The 18624-nt window shown below is 40.9% G+C and overlaps 1 protein-coding gene and 1 long non-coding RNA gene across 10 annotated transcripts in view; one reads left to right on the forward strand and one right to left on the reverse strand.

Annotated features, from left to right (window-relative positions):
* Positions 1 to 18624, forward strand: part of GPATCH2L (G-patch domain containing 2 like) — a 60551-nt gene that overhangs the window by 20011 nt on the left and 21916 nt on the right. For 2 of the 9 annotated variants that reach the window (XR_014059305.1, XR_014059310.1), the window contains exons 4-9: positions 4105 to 4281; positions 6199 to 6278; positions 10514 to 10581; positions 11561 to 11615; positions 13145 to 13220; positions 13572 to 13657. Coding sequence is in view for 2 of the 9 variants with exons in the window: in XM_081509344.1 (XP_081365470.1) it covers positions 4105 to 4281; positions 6199 to 6278; positions 10514 to 10581; positions 11561 to 11615; positions 13572 to 13657 (466 nt within the window). In the remaining 7 variants the exon portion in view is untranslated. Of the gene's footprint in view, positions 1 to 1461; positions 1655 to 1900; positions 2022 to 4104; positions 4282 to 6198; positions 6279 to 10513; positions 10582 to 11469; positions 11510 to 11560; positions 11616 to 12426; positions 12479 to 13144; positions 13221 to 13571; positions 13658 to 18624 lie in introns of all 9 variants that reach the window. The other 7 variants (XR_014059309.1, XM_081509344.1, XR_014059308.1 and 4 more) reach the window with 6 other exon arrangements.
* On the reverse strand, positions 3966 to 18587 carry LOC145513327 (uncharacterized). The gene is made up of 3 exons (XR_014059312.1): positions 18503 to 18587; positions 4470 to 4638; positions 3966 to 4288 (listed from the first exon to the last, which is right to left on the reverse strand). It is a non-coding gene; the product is annotated as an uncharacterized LOC145513327 (long non-coding RNA).

The following is an 18624-nucleotide window of genomic DNA, read 5'->3' on the forward strand; positions in this document are numbered from 1 at the left end:
AAAGCTGAGTGCCAAAGAATTGATGCTTTTGAACTGTGGTGTTGGAGAAGACTCTTGAGAGTTCGTAGGACTGCAAGGAGATCCAACCAGTCCATCCTAAAGGAGATCAGTCCTGGGTGTTCATTGGAAGGACTGATGTTGAAGCTGAGACTCCAATACTTTGGCCACCTGATGCGAAGAGTTGACTCATTGGAAAAGACCCTAATGCTAGGAAGGATTGGGGGCAGGAGGAGAAGGGGATGACAGAGGATGAGATGGTTGGATGGCATCTCCGACTCGATGGACATGGGTTTGGGTAAACTCCAGGGTTGGTGATGGACAGGGAGGCCTGGCGTGCTGCGATTCATGGGGTCGCAAAGAGTCGGACACGACTGAGCGACTGAACTAGGACTGTGGGACTTAGGTTCCAAATCCTCATTTTGGAAAGAGACCATGAGGAGGTGTGTCATCCATGCCTCAGAGTTGTGGGCACAAGTGGAGTTGTTGAGCTTCCCACTCTAATGGAGGCTGTTGTGAGTGCATTCCTATCCCTTTCTGGTTCTGAGGGCACTGGGTGTCATTAGAAACTGTGTGTGTATACTCCTGCATAGCCTGTAGCTAGGGTTTTGATTCTCTTATCTCATACTGGGAAAGTTTGATTGTCTTTTCATGAATGAACTGGAGCATACTTTCAGAATTACTAATATTAATATTTGCTCTTTTTCTTTGCTTTTACTATCGTATCATAATGCATCTCTTAAAGGTTATGATGTGTATACAGAAGTGTAAGAAAGTGTGGAGTTACTACAACAGATTAAGTTTTGGGCCTTTGGAAAGCCCTCCAATGACAAGGAATCCTTGGTGTATTATGGAAGGTCATAGAATATTTTATAGCCCCAGCTTTCCCCTTTGTCTCTGCCTCAACTTTACACATTCTGGTGATATTTAGATGCTTAGAGTTCTCAGCACAAAGGTATATTTCTTCTTGCTTCTGTGTCTTTCCTTATGTTGGTCTCTCTGCCTGAAATCTCATCTTTACCTTTCCTTGAATGGCTGGTCATCTTCCAAGACTGTTCTCATTTTGCTTGTCTGGGGCATATTTATGGACTACATCCATGGGTTGTTTTGCTCTCAACTTCTGGTTGGGTTTGGCTGTTCAGGAGGCAACAGTGGAAGTGTGTGTTTGTGGGGGAGGTGAATGAGATTGGTTGTATCAGTCAAGTTTTTATTATGATAATCCTATTTAGCAGCCCCGAGGTTTCAGTGGTTTAGTGTTGGGTTGGCCAAACAGTCCGTTCAGGTTTTGCTGTAAGATGCTATGAGAAAACCTGAACAAACTTTGTGGCCAATCCAGTACATTCATTTCTTGTTATGGGGCTGGGGGTTGGCTGTGGTTCAGCTGCTCTTGCCTAGGCTCAACTTGTCTCCAAGCTTCAAGTTAGGTTTGTATCTACTCATTTTTTTTCTTATTCTGGGACCTAGGCTAAAGGCGCAATGGCTGTACGTGACCTGGACTTCTCACAGCAGAGGACGTGAATGCCAAGTGACCAAGCCAGATCATACATGAATATTTAAAGCTTTTGCTTGAATCACATTTGCTAATGTTCTACCTGAAGCCAGTCAGATGACTAAGCCCCATGTCTGTGGGATGAAAAAGTGTGCTCTTCCTCAAGGGGTAGGCTCTGTGGAATCCCAGGGCAAAGGGAAAAGGGTGTGAATGTATCATTCTGTTATGGGGAGGCAGTGAAGAGGTGGAAACAATAATGCAGGGTACCACACGGGGGTAGAACTGTCCCTGGCTCCCTTTCTCCTGGTTGCTCGTGTTTGTGTTCTGCTGAAGGCTACCACTCCTGTTTGGACCCTCCTCCTATATCCATGGTTCCCTATGCTCTGGCAACCATTCTTCCCCTTGCTTCTTCAGGTCTAGGAATGATAGAGACTGCTGTGCTGGCTCCGGGATGCTTCACCATCCCTTTGGCTTCTCCTAATACTGTCTACATCTTTGTAAATAATCACTGAAGTTTCAAATACCCCGTTTAAAGGTACATGTTCCCTAAAGGGATTCTGATACAATCAGTGTACACATCATCTTAACTCTTTTTCGTTCCCTGAACTTACTGCTTTCTTCACTAACCGTATTACTTTATTGTTAACAGATGCATGCCTTTTCCATTGAAGCTTTTCAGAGGCAGGAGTTTTTTGTTGTTGTTGTTTTTTATTTTCTACTACAGTAGTAACACATTACCTGGCATATAATAAGCTCTTAATAATTATTGGGGAACACAGATAAGGGGGAAATTCTCCTTTCTCTTCCTGAAACAAAATTGTACACAGAACCTCAAATTATAAAACAACTAAACTCACTTTGGTTAAAGCAGGTTCCTAGAGGAGCAGGAGGTCAGAGCCTGACCCACTCAGCCTCTCCCTTCTTCTCTGGCAGCCCTCTTTTGAGGAGCTCCTGCATCAGGCATCCTCATGAACCAAGGTTGAAGACTACTGGTCTAGATGATGTCACAGGGTTCCTTCCAGTTCAGTGAGTCCCTTTTTGTATTATCAAAAATCTGGAGTGAATGCTTGAGAACCAAAACAAACAAACCAAAAATTCCCTTATAGTCTGCCATTTGTTATCAGAAAATTATGATATAGGTAAATATACTAATTAATAAAGGGCCCAAGGAATGCTTATGAATAGGAAGGAATCACTGTATTGACTTGCAGTGAAACTAATCATTGTTAATTCTGATGCCCATCTTTTATTCATTCTTGTATCTGGTTAGGTTAGATGCTTTTAGAGTAATGATTCTCCAAATGTGGTCTCCAGATTAATTTAGCATCACCAGGGAACTTGTTAGAAATGTGCATTTTTGGTCCTGTTTAGGCCAGAATCAGAAATTTTGGCAGTGCAGCCTAGCAGTCTGTGTCCTAGTAGCCTTTCCCCATCCTTCTGAAGCACACTAAAGATTGAGAACCATTGTTTTGAAAAACAGCTGTTGATGCTGTGTTTTTATAAGGGAATATTTGGAGCAGCTTCTTTTCCCTTTTAAGGATCTCTGCAGTGATTTAAGAGTTATCATTAGTGATCCATGAATCTGATACTTCATGTGATTAACAGATCTGAGCAGCTTCCTTGAGATCCAGTATCCATCAGAGAATGAATGCAATGTGAACTCTTTAGATGTTCTAGTAATAATTTCCTTCATCTTTGCTGTTTGAAAAGGGTGAGGGGTAGCAGACAGAAAGTTATCCATCATACTCTTTGTGGGCAGGAATAAGCTCTTTTGGAAATTGAGATGCTATCATAGTAGCCGGTAGAAAGAAGTTTGAACCAAGAGTCTCGCTGTGTGGTTCTAGTCTTGACTTTGTCAATAATTGAGTATGGCCTTGGGCAAATGGTATAATTTCTCGAAAAGCCTTGGGGGGTTATATTGTCTTTGTGGTTAGTTTTTTTTTTCTGGTAGCTTGCGTTGCTGTTGTCAAGATGATTTTCTGTCCCATTAATGAGGTATCAAGGAAGAAACAAGGTATGAATATACATTCTTTATTCACCTATTATAAGAAATAACAGCAAGAAATCCTTCAGAAATAATGAGTTTCGAATTGAGAAATATTTGTGGGTTTTTAACCTCCAAGTTCATTTATGCCGCTTACAATGGTACATGAGAGGCAGTTTATTTTTATGTTAAAGGCTTTGGAGTTATTCAGGCTTTGGATTCATACCGTGGCTTCACCATTTACTAACTCTGTCTTGATTTTTCTGGGCTTTAGTTGCCTAATTGATAAGTTGAAGTTAGTGTAATGTTTGGAAGAGATAACAAATTTACAGATTTTTTTAGCATGGATTCTGGTAGGTGGACAGGACTTAGTAAGCGGTAGCTTTGTTAGCTTTTACCGTCAAAAGCATTCCAGTGTGCCTTAATGTGACATTTGTGTGGAACTAGTTTGATGTCCCGGGTTTTGTCGTAATATGGATCAAGAAGTAGCAAGCATTTTTTTTTTTTTTGTACTTTGGCTTTATTTAAAATAAATATATAATCAAACCTATAGCACTGAGACATTATCTTCTCATTTGGATTCTCTTAGAGCACATTAAAAATTGCAGCTTATGACAGAATCTCTTTCCTTTAGGGGACGATGAGCAGAGCGATTGGTTCTATGAAGGAGAATGTGTCCCAGGATTCACTGTCCCTAATCTGCTGCCCAAATGGGCTCCTGACCACTGCTCCGAAGTAGAGAGAATGGATTCTGGACTGGATAAACTTTCTGATTCCACATTCCTTTTACCTTCTCGACCAGCTCAAAGAGGTGAGTTCTGAGGAGACCAAAACACACTTCACACTTTTATGTTCTCTCTGGGGGGAGTCCTCCATGGCCAGCCTACTCATGCCTGTAAGCATGCATTGACTGTCTGAATTTTAGAACTAGGCCAGGGAGTTTTCCAGAAGGTTCAAGGGTCAGTCAGTCTCAAAGCTTGACGTTCTCTCCATTCTTACCTGAATCAATCCATGGAGACTCTCAGAATTTGTATCAGCAGGGCCTGCCTTCAGCTTGCTGTTGCTGTCTGTGCCAGATGTAAGAGGCCTAGCGGTGTGTCACTGCTGCTTATCCTGCTGTGAAACCAGTGGGCTCCTGAGTGCTGAGTGGAGGCCTCAAGCAGTGGATCTTGGAAGAGAACAGATTTCAGTAACAACATTCATAACAACAGGCATAATGACATTTTTTAAATGGATGATTTTTAAATATTTTTAAAAAAATTTTTATTTTAATAATTCTGTTACTGTGGGCTTTAACACAAATGAGTATCTTTTCCCTGAGCTTTTCCACTGATTACGATGTAACAAAGTGGAGTGGGTAGAGCCTGGGACAGGGGAAGGAAATGTGGGAATACTCTCTGGTACTGCCTTCCTAGCTCTGTGACTGGCAGTCACTTCATTTCCTTGGGGCATCAGAGTGATGACTTAGGATATCGTGATATTGAACAGTGTTGTTTCAGAGGTTTCTTTTAGCTCTATAAATTTATGATGCAAAGATCCCCAGAAACCAGTAGTCATCCAGTTTCTAAGTATATGTTGAGCGTCTGTTGGTGCAGCGTTGCACTAAGAGTTGTAAATTCCTGTTCTATAGTGTTTTGTTGTGAATTTGGGTGATTGAAATGCCTTCTCAAAGCAGTCGGTTCTTGGTAAGGATGCCTGGCCAAGGCACATCATTTGATACCTTAATAGTTTTCATAAAGACATCAATGACCATTTCTAAAAGTTCTTTATGGACCACTTAAAGTAGATACAAATAAGCAAGACTGGAAAGAAGAAACTTTAAATGGCCTGTAAACCACACTCAGAGTCACTGATAACATTTTCATGTGGATTCTTCCAGTGTATAGAACGTATACAGCAATTAGAAAAATGGGATTATATTATACATGCTATTTTTTTTATTTTTACCTGTTTTGTGAATTAGAATGTCTTTTAAAATTTTTTTTAAAATACTTTTGTTCATTTATGTTTTTGGCTGCGCTGGGTCTTCATTGTGTGTGGGCTTTTCTCTAGTTGCAGTGAGTGGGGGCTACTCTTCACCGTGGTGCACAGACTTCCCATTGCCGTGGCTCCTCTTGTTGCAGAGCTTGGGCTTTAGGGCACGTCAGCCTCAGTTGTTGCGGCTCGTGGGCTCAGTAGCTGCAGATCGTGAGAGCTCAGGTTCAGTAGTTGTGGCACACAGGCTCAGTTGCTTTGCAGCACGTGGGATGTTCCTGGACCAGGGATTGAACTCATGTCTCCTGCACCGGCAGGTGGTTTCTTTTACCACTGAGCCACCAGGGGAGCCCCTGAGTTAGAATGTTTTTGAGATGATAGCTAACATTTAATTTGTAATTAGAAATTGTTGATAATACCTTATATTTGTGTAGTGTTTTCAGTTTATAAAGTACCTTGCATGTGCTGTTTCATGGAGTCTTGAAGTCCTGTAAAAGAGGACTGAGCAAATGATTATTGCCTTTTTATAAACAAGGATCCCTGGTCACAGGTAAATGACATGCCTAAGATCATACCACTGGTGACAAAGACAAAGGAATAAGTAAATCCTTGGCAAATAGCCGAATGATACTAGTTTTAAGGGTCAATCTAGTAAGTAAGATCCCAGGTGAAAGGCCTTTGTGTATTAGAAGCATATCACTACTAATGAATCTTGTGCATTCAGTTACTGAGATCTTTCTTCTTTTTTATTTAGGGTACCACGCTCGCTTTAATCGTCTGCCTGGAGCTGCAGCTCGATGCCTCAGAAAAGGGCGAAGAAGGCTTGTGGGGAAGGTGATAGCTCCTACTATTTCCTAGGCTCACTGGGAGGATAATATTGCCCAAGAGATTTGTATACCCTATTGGTAATCAAAGGTGCTGAAGAACTCCCTGGGGTTAATTAAACCAGATGTATTTTGCACATTCACAAGAGTGAACATTATATAGGACATGAGTGGATACATACGTGAAAGATGAAGCTTGATTCATACAGAAGTTCTGACAAAGCAAACACTGTCATGACACTGTCGGTGGTCTGTAAACCTAGAGGCCCGATCTCTGTCCCTTCTACTCTGTTGATTATATTATTATTATTATTATATAAGTTGAAATGCTCTTGGCTTCTTTATGACTCCTCTTGAATTCACAAATGCTTCTTTTGTTCTAACTTTGGTCTTTTATTCTAGAATTCATTAAAAAGAAAATGGGAAGCAAGACCTGTTATCAAATTTCAAAGGTCCCTCCTTGGACATAAGGGAGAACTGTACCATTTACTCAGTACTGCCTTTGCCAGGGACTGTGCTAGGTACTCAGTTGATTTAATCCTCCCAAAACTCTTGTTAAAAAGGTGATATTTTCTTTAAAGGATGAGTAAAATGGGTTCAAAGGTGTTAAGAAATGTCTGATGTTACCCAGATAGAAGTGTCAAAACACAGAGAATTGAGAGCCAGACATCCTGAAATGTGAAGTCAAGTGGGCCTTAGGAAGCATCACTACGAACAAAGCTAGTGGAGGTGATGGAATTCCAGTTGAGCTATTTCAAATCCTGAAAGATGATGCTGTGAAAATGCTGCACTCGATATGCCAGCAAATTTGGAAAACTCAGCAGTGGCCACAGGACTGCAAAAGGTCAGTTTTCATTCCAATCCCAAAGAAAGGCAATGCCAAAGAAGGCTCAAACTACCGCACAATTGCACTCATGTGACACGCTAGTAAAGTAGTGCTTAAAATTCTCCAAGCCAGGCTTCAGCAATACGTGAACTGTGAACTTCCAGATGTTCAAGCTGGTTTTAGAAAAGGCAGAGGAACCAGAGATCAAATTGACAACATCCAATGGATCATCGAAAAAGCAAGAGAGTACCAGAAAAACATCTACTTCTGCTTGATTTACTATGCCAAAGCCTTTGACTCTGTGGATCACAATAAACTGGAAAATTCTGAAAAAGATGGGAATACCAGACCACCTGACCTGCCTCTTGAGAAACCTGTATGCAGGTCAGGAAGCAACAGTTAGAACTGGACATGGAACAACAGACTGGTTCCAAATAGGAAAAGGAGTACGTCAAGGCTGTATATTTTCACCCTGCTTATTTAACTTGTATGCAGAGTACATCATGAGAAACGCTGGGCTGGAGGAAGCACAAGCTGGAATCAAGATTGCCAGGAGAAATATCAATAACCTCAGATATGCAGATGACACCACCCTTATGGCAGAAAGTGAAGAAGAACTAAAGAACCTCTTGATGAAAGTGAGAATGAAAAAGTTGGCTTAAAGCTGAACATTCAGAAAACTAAGATCATGGCATCCAGTCCCATCACTTCATGGCAGATAGATGGGGAAACAGTGGCTGACTTTATTTTTCTGGGCTCCAAAATCACTGCCGATGGTGACTGCAGCCATGAAATTAAAAGACGCTTACTCCTTGGAAGGAAAGTTATGACCAACCTAGATAGCATATTAAAAAGCAGAGACATTACTTTGTCAACAAAGGTCCATCTAGTCAAGGCTATGGTTTTTCCAGTGGTCATGTATGGATGTGAGGGTTGGACTATAAAGAAAGCTGAGCACTGAAGAATTGATGCTTTTGAACTGTGGTGTTGGAGAAGACTCTTGAGAGTCCCTTGGACTGCAAGGAGATCCAGCCAGTCCATCCTAAAGGAGATCAGTCCTGGATGTTCATTGGAAGGACTGATGGTGAAGATGAAACTCCAACATTTTGGCCACCTGATGCAAAGAGCTGACTCATTGGAAAAGACCCTAATGCTGGGAAAGATTGAGGGCAGGAGGAGAAGGGGACGACAGAGGATGAGATGGCTGGATGGCATCACCGACTTGATGGACATGGGTTTGGGTGGACTCAGGGAGTTAGTGATGGACAGCGAGACCTGGCGTGCTGCAGTTCATGGGGTTGCAAAGAGTCGGACTCGACTGAGCGACTGAACTGAACTGAACTAATTCTCTTTTATCTTTTTCAATTTAAATTTAATTAATTACTGATTTTTCACTCTGGCTTTGAGACTGAAAATAAGACTGGGGCTCAGTACCAGTCAGAGAAGATTGTGGTGGAGAAAGAATAAGGGTGGGAGAGGCATTTTTAGAGCATTAATATGTTTGTTCATTCAGTAAGTATCTAGAGTACCTGAGTGTGGCAGGCCCTATGCCCAGCCAGGTATGTAGTGATCAGAGCCACAGTCTTCCTGCCTTCAGAGAGCTACTGTTTTTATAGATTAATCAGAGGACTAATTTCTGCAAAAGAAATTAGTCTGTTTATTTTCAGATGAATTCATATTTTTATCTGTCTTTAAATTCTATTTCATATCTCTAATTAGAAAAATATTTGATTATTGGAAGAATACCTTTTCTTTTGGATTACTCATTCTATAGGCAATAAAGTGCTGCATTTGCTATTGTGGGAGCTTATTCTAACAGGACAGCTAGCAGGTAGGAATACCTGGAGTGGAGGGAGGCCCCAGGATGTTGGGAGTGGGAAACAGAGCAATGGTTTGATTTTTTTTCTTTAATGGTTAGGCTTGACACATGGTGTTCTCCCTAACACCTACCTTATTTTGTTTCAGCTCCTATAAAATAACAGCCTTCCACGCCCATGGAAGTAAATAATTTCATCCTGGAGACCCCCTTTAGCTTGCCTGGAAGGAAAGTAGGGCCTGTTGGTTGTGTCTGTAATGATTTCAAATGAATAGGATAATATTTACTTGGTTAATTCATCTTCATCACCTTACAGGGATATTTGTCATTTCTAGCAGAGGTCACTGTTCTGCCCCCCTTCTTCTCCCTCCCTTCTCTCTCTCTTCTTTTTCTAAATTGTAATCATAAATAATGAGTTTCATTCACAGCTCCCTGCCAGCGAGCTGCTAATTACGCAAAGTACTGCTTGTAATTTACACAGTAATAAACTGTAAATTTAAACATTACGGCACTTTAAGTTAATAATTTTTCTGCTGTAACAAATAGCTCATTTTTCACCTATCTTTTCTCTTGGCCCCATTACCATGGCTGTCTGTGACCAAGAGGTATAGGTGTAAGGAGTGAAAAATATGAAGAATACAGTATGGGAAGCCTTTTCCTTTAGCTCCACTCCACCCAAAATCTGACCTCCAAGTTAATTTTTCTACAGCCAGTTCTGCTAAAATGTGTATACCCTCATATTTAGGCTAATCCACACACAGATGAATACAGATAATAGTGATTGCCCAGAAACAAATGTGTTTGAGCAACAGGCTTGACATTTTTGACATTCATGCCCATGACTTATGCTCTTTCATCTTAACATGTCCTCATATGCGTGTAACTCTTGCTCATGTACTGTCAATACGCTTGCCCAAGTTCTGTGATAGATATTCACTGTAAATGTACTCAAGTTAAATGAAGGGTGAGTGCCTTCTGCCATTTTCCAGTTTTTTTGAGATGATTAGTTTCTGAATTGCTTGTGGTGTTATGGGTATGATTTTGTATTACAATCTTGAGAACCACTAATTTAAGAACCAGTTTATACAAACTTGTATTTTTACCTTAGGAGGTGATGTTTAACAGACAAAATACAGAGGGACAATTTTTGTAAGTTACAAAAATCTTTTGACATGTATACATTTAGTCAGTAGATACTTTGGTGTTCCTAGTGAGGACTCGGTAAATGTCACATTATGAAGGCTCTTGAGGCTATAAGTGAATGACTCTAGGGATCTTGGTGTGCTGGCCTGTTAAAAATTGGCTGCTGTTGGATTTTTTAAAAACTGTTTCTATTTTGACATTTTTTAATAAGTCCAGGAGGTATATTAAAATACTATACATAGTTTTAAAAAAAGACTTTGTTTGAGCACTAAAGAAAACTAAGTCTAGAATAACGTGCAATACTCTTACAATAGAGTTCCACAAAAAGCTGTCTAGTTGCTATTGGATTTTAAGATTGACATCTGACATGTGCTTTGGGGTTGCTGGTATAATCATAGGAAAGCGTGAGTTTGGTGACAGATCATACTTAATGCTTGTTTTACCTTCTTTGCCTTTCCAGGAGTCCAGCATAAGTACTCTGGGTACCGAGAGGATAGGCCACCTCATTAGTGACCCTCGGCAGAAAGAGTAAGTGCTTCTGTATTTACCGGCGCTCCCCTAGCCTGTTCCTTGGAGGGGACCGCAGAAGAACGTTTTATGAAGAAACCTGGAAATTCTGTTGTAGAGCTGAATGAGGTCATCTTAAAGATTGGTACTTTATAACATGGCTAACATGCTAAGTTCATGAGAGTGATTTTTTTTTTTTTCCTTTCTAGACTAGTTTTTATCTCTTTGCGTTTTAGGTCTCTAGGTGCTACATTGTAAAAGTAGCCTCTAATGAGAATGTTGTATTTTAAATCAGTTTTTCCATCTCTTAAAATTTTTTCGTTCAAAATGTGTGATTGCTTCTGTATTCTCTTCTATATGCACTTCCCAGTTTTAGACCTCTAGACAGAGAAATATCTTTTTGTTCTAACTACTGTGAAAAGTGCTGCTGGAGAGCCTGTGTGTAGCTCTAGAAGAATCATTCCACCTTTTCTTGTGACAGCCTTGCCCCCAACACGATTGGCTCTTTGGTGTCTCTAGTTTTTGTCATGGTCAGTGTCCAGTTACGATCCTATATCCATCCAGCCTGGTTGTTATAAAATTGACAAGGTGTGGTCTGTGCCCTTGTTGAACCGGGATCTTGTTCTCACCGCACAGCTGAGAGTGCATTGGTCTCACACCGTCATCTTGAGTTGTTTTAGTATCTAGTCTTCTGTATTCTGACTTTTTACTTTGAAGAGTCATTTTCTGCAAAAACAAAAAGCTCATATACATTTAACATCTCCTTTTCTCCTCTCATTCCATTTTTTTTTCTCATTTCTGTTTTCTTCCCTTCATTAACCCAATATCTTCTTTGTCTTCTCGTCTCTAATAATGTTCCTACCACTTCTTTTATTGTTTTCTTTCCTCTTATTCTCTCCCTCTTTCTAGTTTCTGGTTACCATCAGCTGGGAAAAGAGAACGAAATCAGGTAAGATTATTTTTCTTTGTCATCTTTATCATTTGATTTCCTTTTCTTTAGAAAGAATAAAGCCTTGGCTTCTGATTTTCCTCACATTTCTGCTTGTGCACATGAGGTAAGGTTCCTGTTCCTTATGTTATTCTGATTTTCTTGGAGAACTGTTTTCCAAAAATATCTTAGTATTCACTAATAAGAACAAGAGCCAGTTCCCCTTTTTAGGTTCAACTGTGATCTTTGGTTTATTACTTGTGACATATTTCATAGGAATCCAGTTTTTATTCTGGTTTTGAACTTTGCAGTAAGAAATCAGAATGAACCTTATTTGCCAATTTTTTAGTTCAGTGTTAGCATCCCGTGCTGAGAAATGCAATGTTGAATCCTAAACACATGAAGCAGAGGAAGGTGGAGCTGCTTTGGGTGAAATGAGGTTGAGACCTCAGAGCCTCTTGCTCTTTTCTCTAGCTCCTCTTGAGGGGGCCCGTGGCATATCTAGGCCTTTATAAGGGTCCTGATTTTGAAGTTACTGACAGTGGCTCTCAATGTGTTCCTTTAATGTCCGAGAGCTTTTTGAGCTTTGTTGGGAGAGAGTTTGCTTCATCTTGATGATTAGTTGCAAAATAGATGAATACTATAGGTTTTTTGGTTTTTCTGCTTAGTAGCTTATTAATAAGTTGATAATACTTTTTATACTGATAGGTTTTTTGGTTTTTCTGCTTAGTAGCTTATTAATAAGTTGATAATACTTTTTAGACTTGGAATTTTCTTCTTGAAGTTACTATTTCAAAATGAACTAGAACAGTGATATAGACCTAACTGGTATGAATTTATATGATTTTAGATGGCATGTGAATATACAGTTTTTACTTTAGTTACAATAATTTATATTAGAAAAATGTAATCATTTTATCAAACTCGTTATTTCACAGAAATATAGTGATGACAATGCTGAGTAAAAATTGATACGAAGGGAAATACGAAGTAAGTAGTAGAGCAGGTAGTGGGCAGACAGTCACTCAGGTGGAATGTGAGAGACCACAGGTGGGGGGTTGCTGTGCTATAGTATTCATTGTGTTTGCATCAGAATCTAAAGGCAAAGAGACCTGTGATGATCATCTCTTCCAGATCTGTTATTTACAGATGAGATGGATTATTTACAAACGAGGTTTAAACTGTTTGCCCAAAGTCATACAGCACTGGGACTGGAACCTCTATGACAGACAGTTGCTTAATTTGTGTCCTTTTTAAGTTCTTTTGAAATTATTAACACCATTCACTGTTCTTCTAGTATTCATATATATTTATTTCTGAAATATGTGTGGGGGGAGTATTTATTGTGGAAAAAAATCCAAAGAAGGCTAGCCAACATAAAGTGAGGTACTTTTATATATGTCCCAGTTGATCCTTACAACCCCCTTTTGAGGTGAATAGGTGTTTTACAGATGAGAAACTGAAATTACTTTCTAAACCAAAAACAATATTTTATGTAGCCCTCACAGTAATCCCATGAAATAGGTAAGACAGATAGTGATACATCTGTTTTACAGATGAGGATGGTAAAGCTCAAAGAGATTTTGTAGTTTTTAATATATGACAACTTAGTGGTAGGCTGGAACTAAACACTGGATATTCTAATTCTTAATCTAGTTCTGTTTCCACTACACTGCTGCTGGTTTGTGCTAACCAGTTATTCACTGGAAACATCTGCCAGGATAAGGACAAGGTAATTTCATGCTAGTATTCTTGGGAACAAGGGCTGAAAATCAGTAGGCATAAGTTCCCTTTATGTCAGTTAGAAAGTACTGTATTCTGCCACTTAAGTAATTATTATGTATCAGAAGTTTTTGAAAAATTGCTGCTTACCAAGGAATAGTCTATTGTGAGGCTGGATAGATTAGTTACGCTACATTTGCGGGTACACTGTTGACTGTGCACAAACTGATGGAACGGTGTCTGTGGAATGGCAGGAGAGTTGACTAGTCAAAGGGGAAAAGTAAGCAAGTATCAGGTGGCCCTTTAGGATCAGGTCTGTTTCATATAAGCCTTGCTGAAATAATCTCATTTATTCCTGCAGTTTAATCCTCTCTCTCCCCTTTACTCCCTGGATGTTCTTGCTGATGCTTCTCACCGAAGATGCTCACCAGCACACTGCTCTGCCAGGTAATTGTGTCCTAGTGACTGTTTTTTTCTAGATGATACTATTGTCCTTTTATAACCCTTTTGAGATTAAAGTATGTTAGTGTATACCGTCCACTTTGATCTCTCAACAACTTTTTGAGGTCAGGAGTTGTTTTAGAGAGGCAGAAACGGAGGCAGAGTGTTGAAGTACCTTTCCTGTGGTCCCATGGTTTACTGTATGATTTAAAACCTCAGCTTTGACCTAAGTTCTGACTCATCCTCTGTGATCTGACTCCTGCCTTCTTGTCCAACCTCCTTTCATAGACTTCTTCCTCCTCATTGAGCTCTGTTTTACTCTTCAGATTCATAGCTCTCTCCTGCCGCTGAACCTTCACACCTTTTCCCTCTGCTGAACTGCCGTCTTAGAGCTCTTCCCGTGGCTGGCTCTTTCTCACCCCAGCTCGGGCCACCTCCACAGGGAGGACCCCCTCGGCCTAGCCTGTGTAAAAGTACTGGCCCGCGCCTGTCACCTCTTGTTATCTCTCTCTTTCCTTTAGAGCTTTAATTATAGTCTGTAATGACTTTATTGTTGTTTTGTTTTTCTTCTTACGTTTCCCCTTGTCTCTCACTAGACTATAAGTTTCAGAGTGCCTGGACCTTGTCTTGTTCCCTGATACGTCCCCCACGCCTAACACAGTGTCTGGCACTTACGGGGCATTCAGTATGAATTTGTCAGGATAAATCCTGCACTTGCATGGCAGAATGAAATCAGTGCTTCTGAATATACATTCTCTCAAGTAGGGTGAAATGCAAAGTAAATATGGTTTCTATGATGGCATGCCCTAGTGGGTTATTGCACACAAGGAGCAGCTAATAGGCTGAACCATAGAACTTTTGTTGTTTCTCATGACACAAAGAATTTCTTTCCAAGATTCCAATGATTTTTTTTTTCCTTATTCTTCTTAACACATTGTTAAGTGGATATGTTCACAGATTTGGGGTGCAGGCTGCACAAAGAAATGATTCTTTCATGGATATAGTTAGGGTATTTGCTATGGCCTATAATAATGAACTCTTGCACTATAACCACCTACCTGACCTTCTACTGGAAAAGTAGTATTTCAGTAGGGAAAATCTTTTGAAAAGAGAGACTGTCATGCATGGTGTTAACTAAGAGCTTGGAAAATTAGGGGACATTAGTAAACTACCGTAAGGCCTTTTCTTAGTCGCATGCTATTTAGCCATCATTCATTCGTCATTTGCTGACTCCTTACTATGTGCCTTCCTGGGAAGCCTTCCCTGGTGGCTCAGATGGTAAAGAATCTGCCTGCAATGCAGGAGATCCGGGTTCAATCCCTGGGTGGGACAGATCCCCTGGAGAAGGGAATGGCAACCCACTCCAGTATCCTTGCCTGGAAAATCCCATGGACAAAGGAGCCTGGTGGGCTATAGTCCCTGGGGTTGCAGAGTCAGTCACAACTGAGTGACTAATACTTTCACCTTACTGAGTGCCAGGTACTTTGTTTAAATATTTAATACTATCCTTAAGAAGCTTATATCCTCATGGGAGGGTCAGGTGTGGAAATGTGTGTGCTCTTTAGCAAGACTATATGAGTAACACCGTGTCATGTCAGATACTGAAAGTGGATTATTCGTCCTCCTCCCCTTACTTCTGCTACCTTGAGCTGTGCTAAGATTGGTATACCCATGCTTCTGTCAGGTTTCCTATTGCCTTTAAGGCCTCATCCTGGTTGGAGTGGGTGTGAGCTTCCTGTTTCTTTGTGTATCTCATTATCCACATCATTATCTTTGTTCTCTTACCAGCCGTGCTTGTGGCCAGACTTGGAAATGTAAGGAAGCCGAGGCTGTGTTTCTGGCGCACTCAGCTATGTGGAAATAGTGCTTATTGCTTCAGACTTTTGCTGAAAGCAGGATGAGAGAGTGTGGACACTTATAGCTCATCCTTGTCCTGCCTGACATCATTCCTGGGGCAGTGGATACAAAGTGGGGTTGCAAACATGAAGGTTCTTTGGGGTAAGGGAAGAACATTTTTAAACTTACATTTATTCCTTATTTTAGCCTTAAAATTTTTTTCAAGTTATACATGTATTAGTCTAGCAGCACATATTTTTATTTTATGTGTATGTATTACATGTATAAGGAGTGTTCAGATTTTTTACTGATGAGGGCGCACGAGCAATAAACTTTGGGAACCCCCCATCCGTGGGAAATGGTCAGCACAAGTGACCTTCACAGGTTTTAGGAAATGTGGGAGATGAGACGCTTCCCTCGGGGCTCCCTGTTTTCCTTAATAGTGAGGTCCCTGCCTGGCAAGGAGTCAGCAGAGAAGGAGCAGTCTAGCTCCAGTGTGGCTGACAGATGCTATTGGATTCAGAAGTGGATGGTGGGCTTTGCAAAGAGTGGACCATTTAACAAAACCTGGCACCTAGGGAAGGACTGTTAAAGAGCAGTGGTGGTAGGGAAGAGGCAGGTGAATGACCATATTAAAAACTGTTTCGAATGGAAATTTTGTCTTTTTCTTGTTCCATTTTATTTGCCGTAAAGATTCCTTTCAAAGCATCTGGGCAGCATTGGGAATTTCACACCCATCATTAGAACGATTTGTGCGTGTGTGTGTGGTGACTATGTTATCATTAGCGGTATAATTTTATTTTGCAAAGAGAGAAGTGTTTTCCTGCTTTATCACAGCTTTCCCCGAGGAGGCCTGGTGTATTAATTTGCTGTATTGCCTCCTGGCTGTTCCCAGGCTGTTTTTCCTCTTCATCATGGAATTTTTAATGGCCCTACTGCCTCTTGGGAAGCATGTGAGGAAGAGTTCCTCGGGGAGTGCTTCCCTTTTTTCACGTGCCTATAATTACTCTCCTGTAAGAGCACAAAGAGTTGGATAATCATGCCTGAGCTGTGAAGGTTTCCTCCTGTCGGGTTACTGAGCTGAGGCTGCTTCCTGCCTGGATGAGACTGGTTCAACTCCCCCCCCAAACCCTCAGCTGCGAGAGAGGGAGGGTTCCTCAAGCACCTCTTCACTGCTAGAGCCTTACGCAGCTCCGATTCTCCAAGTGAGGCCTGGGGGCCACTGGGGGGCGGTGAGTGACCTCAGGGTACTCTCTTGTTTAGCATTCCATTGCCATAAACAAAGACATAATGGGGACGTGATTTTAAGAGAACATTTGATCAATGTGTCATTTTAATACCACCCAGATGGCGGGTGCAGTGAGAACGAACCTTTGTGGTCTTTGTACCACCTAATTCATTTGTGGGCTAAGAGGTTTTCAGAAATACCACCCTAGAAATACTGAAGTTTGCTGGTTTTCAACCGTGGCTGTACTTTTGAATCACCTGAGAAGCTTTTAAAAAAAAAATGTATATCCAGGCTGGTCCCCCACTTTGCAAGATTCTGATTTAATTGGCCTGGGATGAGGCCCAGGCGTTGGCAGTATTTTGGAGCTCCCAGGTGTCTCTAATACGCAGCCAGGGTTGGGAACTATCGCCCTAAATGCATATGGTTTTATGACTGGTGCTTTGTAATTTACTAAACAGGAAAGCCCATTTCATAATTGGCCTGTGCTTGGGTGTTGTGAGCACAGTTCTGTACGGAAGGGACAATGCTGGGCTTCTGTTAGCACTGGAGAATTGCTGCAGGTGAGGAGGAGAGCGGTAGGGTCCAGCACAGTGCCCAGCACTTAGCAGTGGGCAAATGGGCAGAATTGGTGGGTGGATGTGTGGGTAGCTGGCTCATGTGCAGGGTATATATGGATAAAATTCGTAAGCCAGCTGTTTGTTTGGGTTTGGTTGTTTTGCTTGCTGGTATTGGGCTTTTGCTATTAAATTAGTAAGACCGGGTGCTGGTGTTAAGAATTGCTGCTGCTCAAACAGCAGATGGTGTGATTGGTGTTCTGGTAGAAGCTCTGGTATTGCTGTCAAGGACACAGTCCCAGAATGGTAATAAGGAACTAGTGCTGTAGGCAGCTTTTTCCAAAATGAGAGATTTATTGATTGAAAGGTAGTTTTTTTTTTTTAAAACCATTATTGTCTTAGAGAACCATAACTGGAACTTATAAATTGCTACATCTCTTTGTATGATGCACAAGTCGCCTGTTGTAGTTTTTGAATATCTTGCGGCAGTTTTGAGTTTCTCCAACTTTCCTGATCTTTCCTCTATTTTGGGTGATCACTTCGTAGTATATCACCATTTCTTTTATCCCTTCTTTTAAGTTTTTAATCTCATATTAGTTTGAGGCAGACTCAGGTAAGAGTCTTGGCTTTTACCTGAGCAAAAGAATTAACCTCCTCATACTTCAATTTCCTCACCTTGAAAATGAAAATATCATTATTTGGGGGGCTGGTCGGGATCAAAATGAAATAATATACTTGAATATTTAGCATACTGGTAGCTAATGTTTATTTTTGTTACATAGTTAACTACACTACCCTGTTCTAAGGATAACTGCAGTTTTACAAACTTTGAGTTGGCTTCCAGAGTCATTTGCTAATGAGTATTTAGTATAGATTATTGAGGTGTTTAAAATGACCCCAAGTGGACTATAAGAGAAGGCATTTGGACACTGCTTGGGTGAAAAAGAGAGAGACCTTCCTGTTAGTTGAAATATGATAGGCTGCACTCATTGTAATTCATTTTATCTGTTCACAAACACTGTGATCTGCATATCAGAGTTGTGTGCCCAGCTGGCTGTGCCACTTGACAAGCAGTTTCAAAGAGCAAAAAGAAGACTCAATTCATGCTATTAATTTTGACCTTTGGAGCCATAGTAAACAACCTCAGGTTTTACCTCAGGGCTTAGGGGAAAGAACCCTTTATTAGTCCTCTATCTGCTGGGGACGCTGTGCTGCACAGCAGCTCTCGCTCACCTCTTTAGTGCTTGGTTTCGGTCACGTGTTAGGAAATGTTTGTGCTGTAATGTTGTCCATAAGGCTGCCCACTCCTAGCGGAACTTCCCATTCTATAGTGCACAGTTCTGGAATCTTTTGTC

Source organism: Giraffa tippelskirchi, chromosome 7 (assembly GCF_054371585.1).
Source record: "Giraffa tippelskirchi isolate mGirTip1 chromosome 7, T2T-mGirTip1v1.2.pri, whole genome shotgun sequence".
In the NCBI taxonomy this organism is placed as follows: Eukaryota; Metazoa; Chordata; class Mammalia; order Artiodactyla; family Giraffidae; genus Giraffa; species Giraffa tippelskirchi.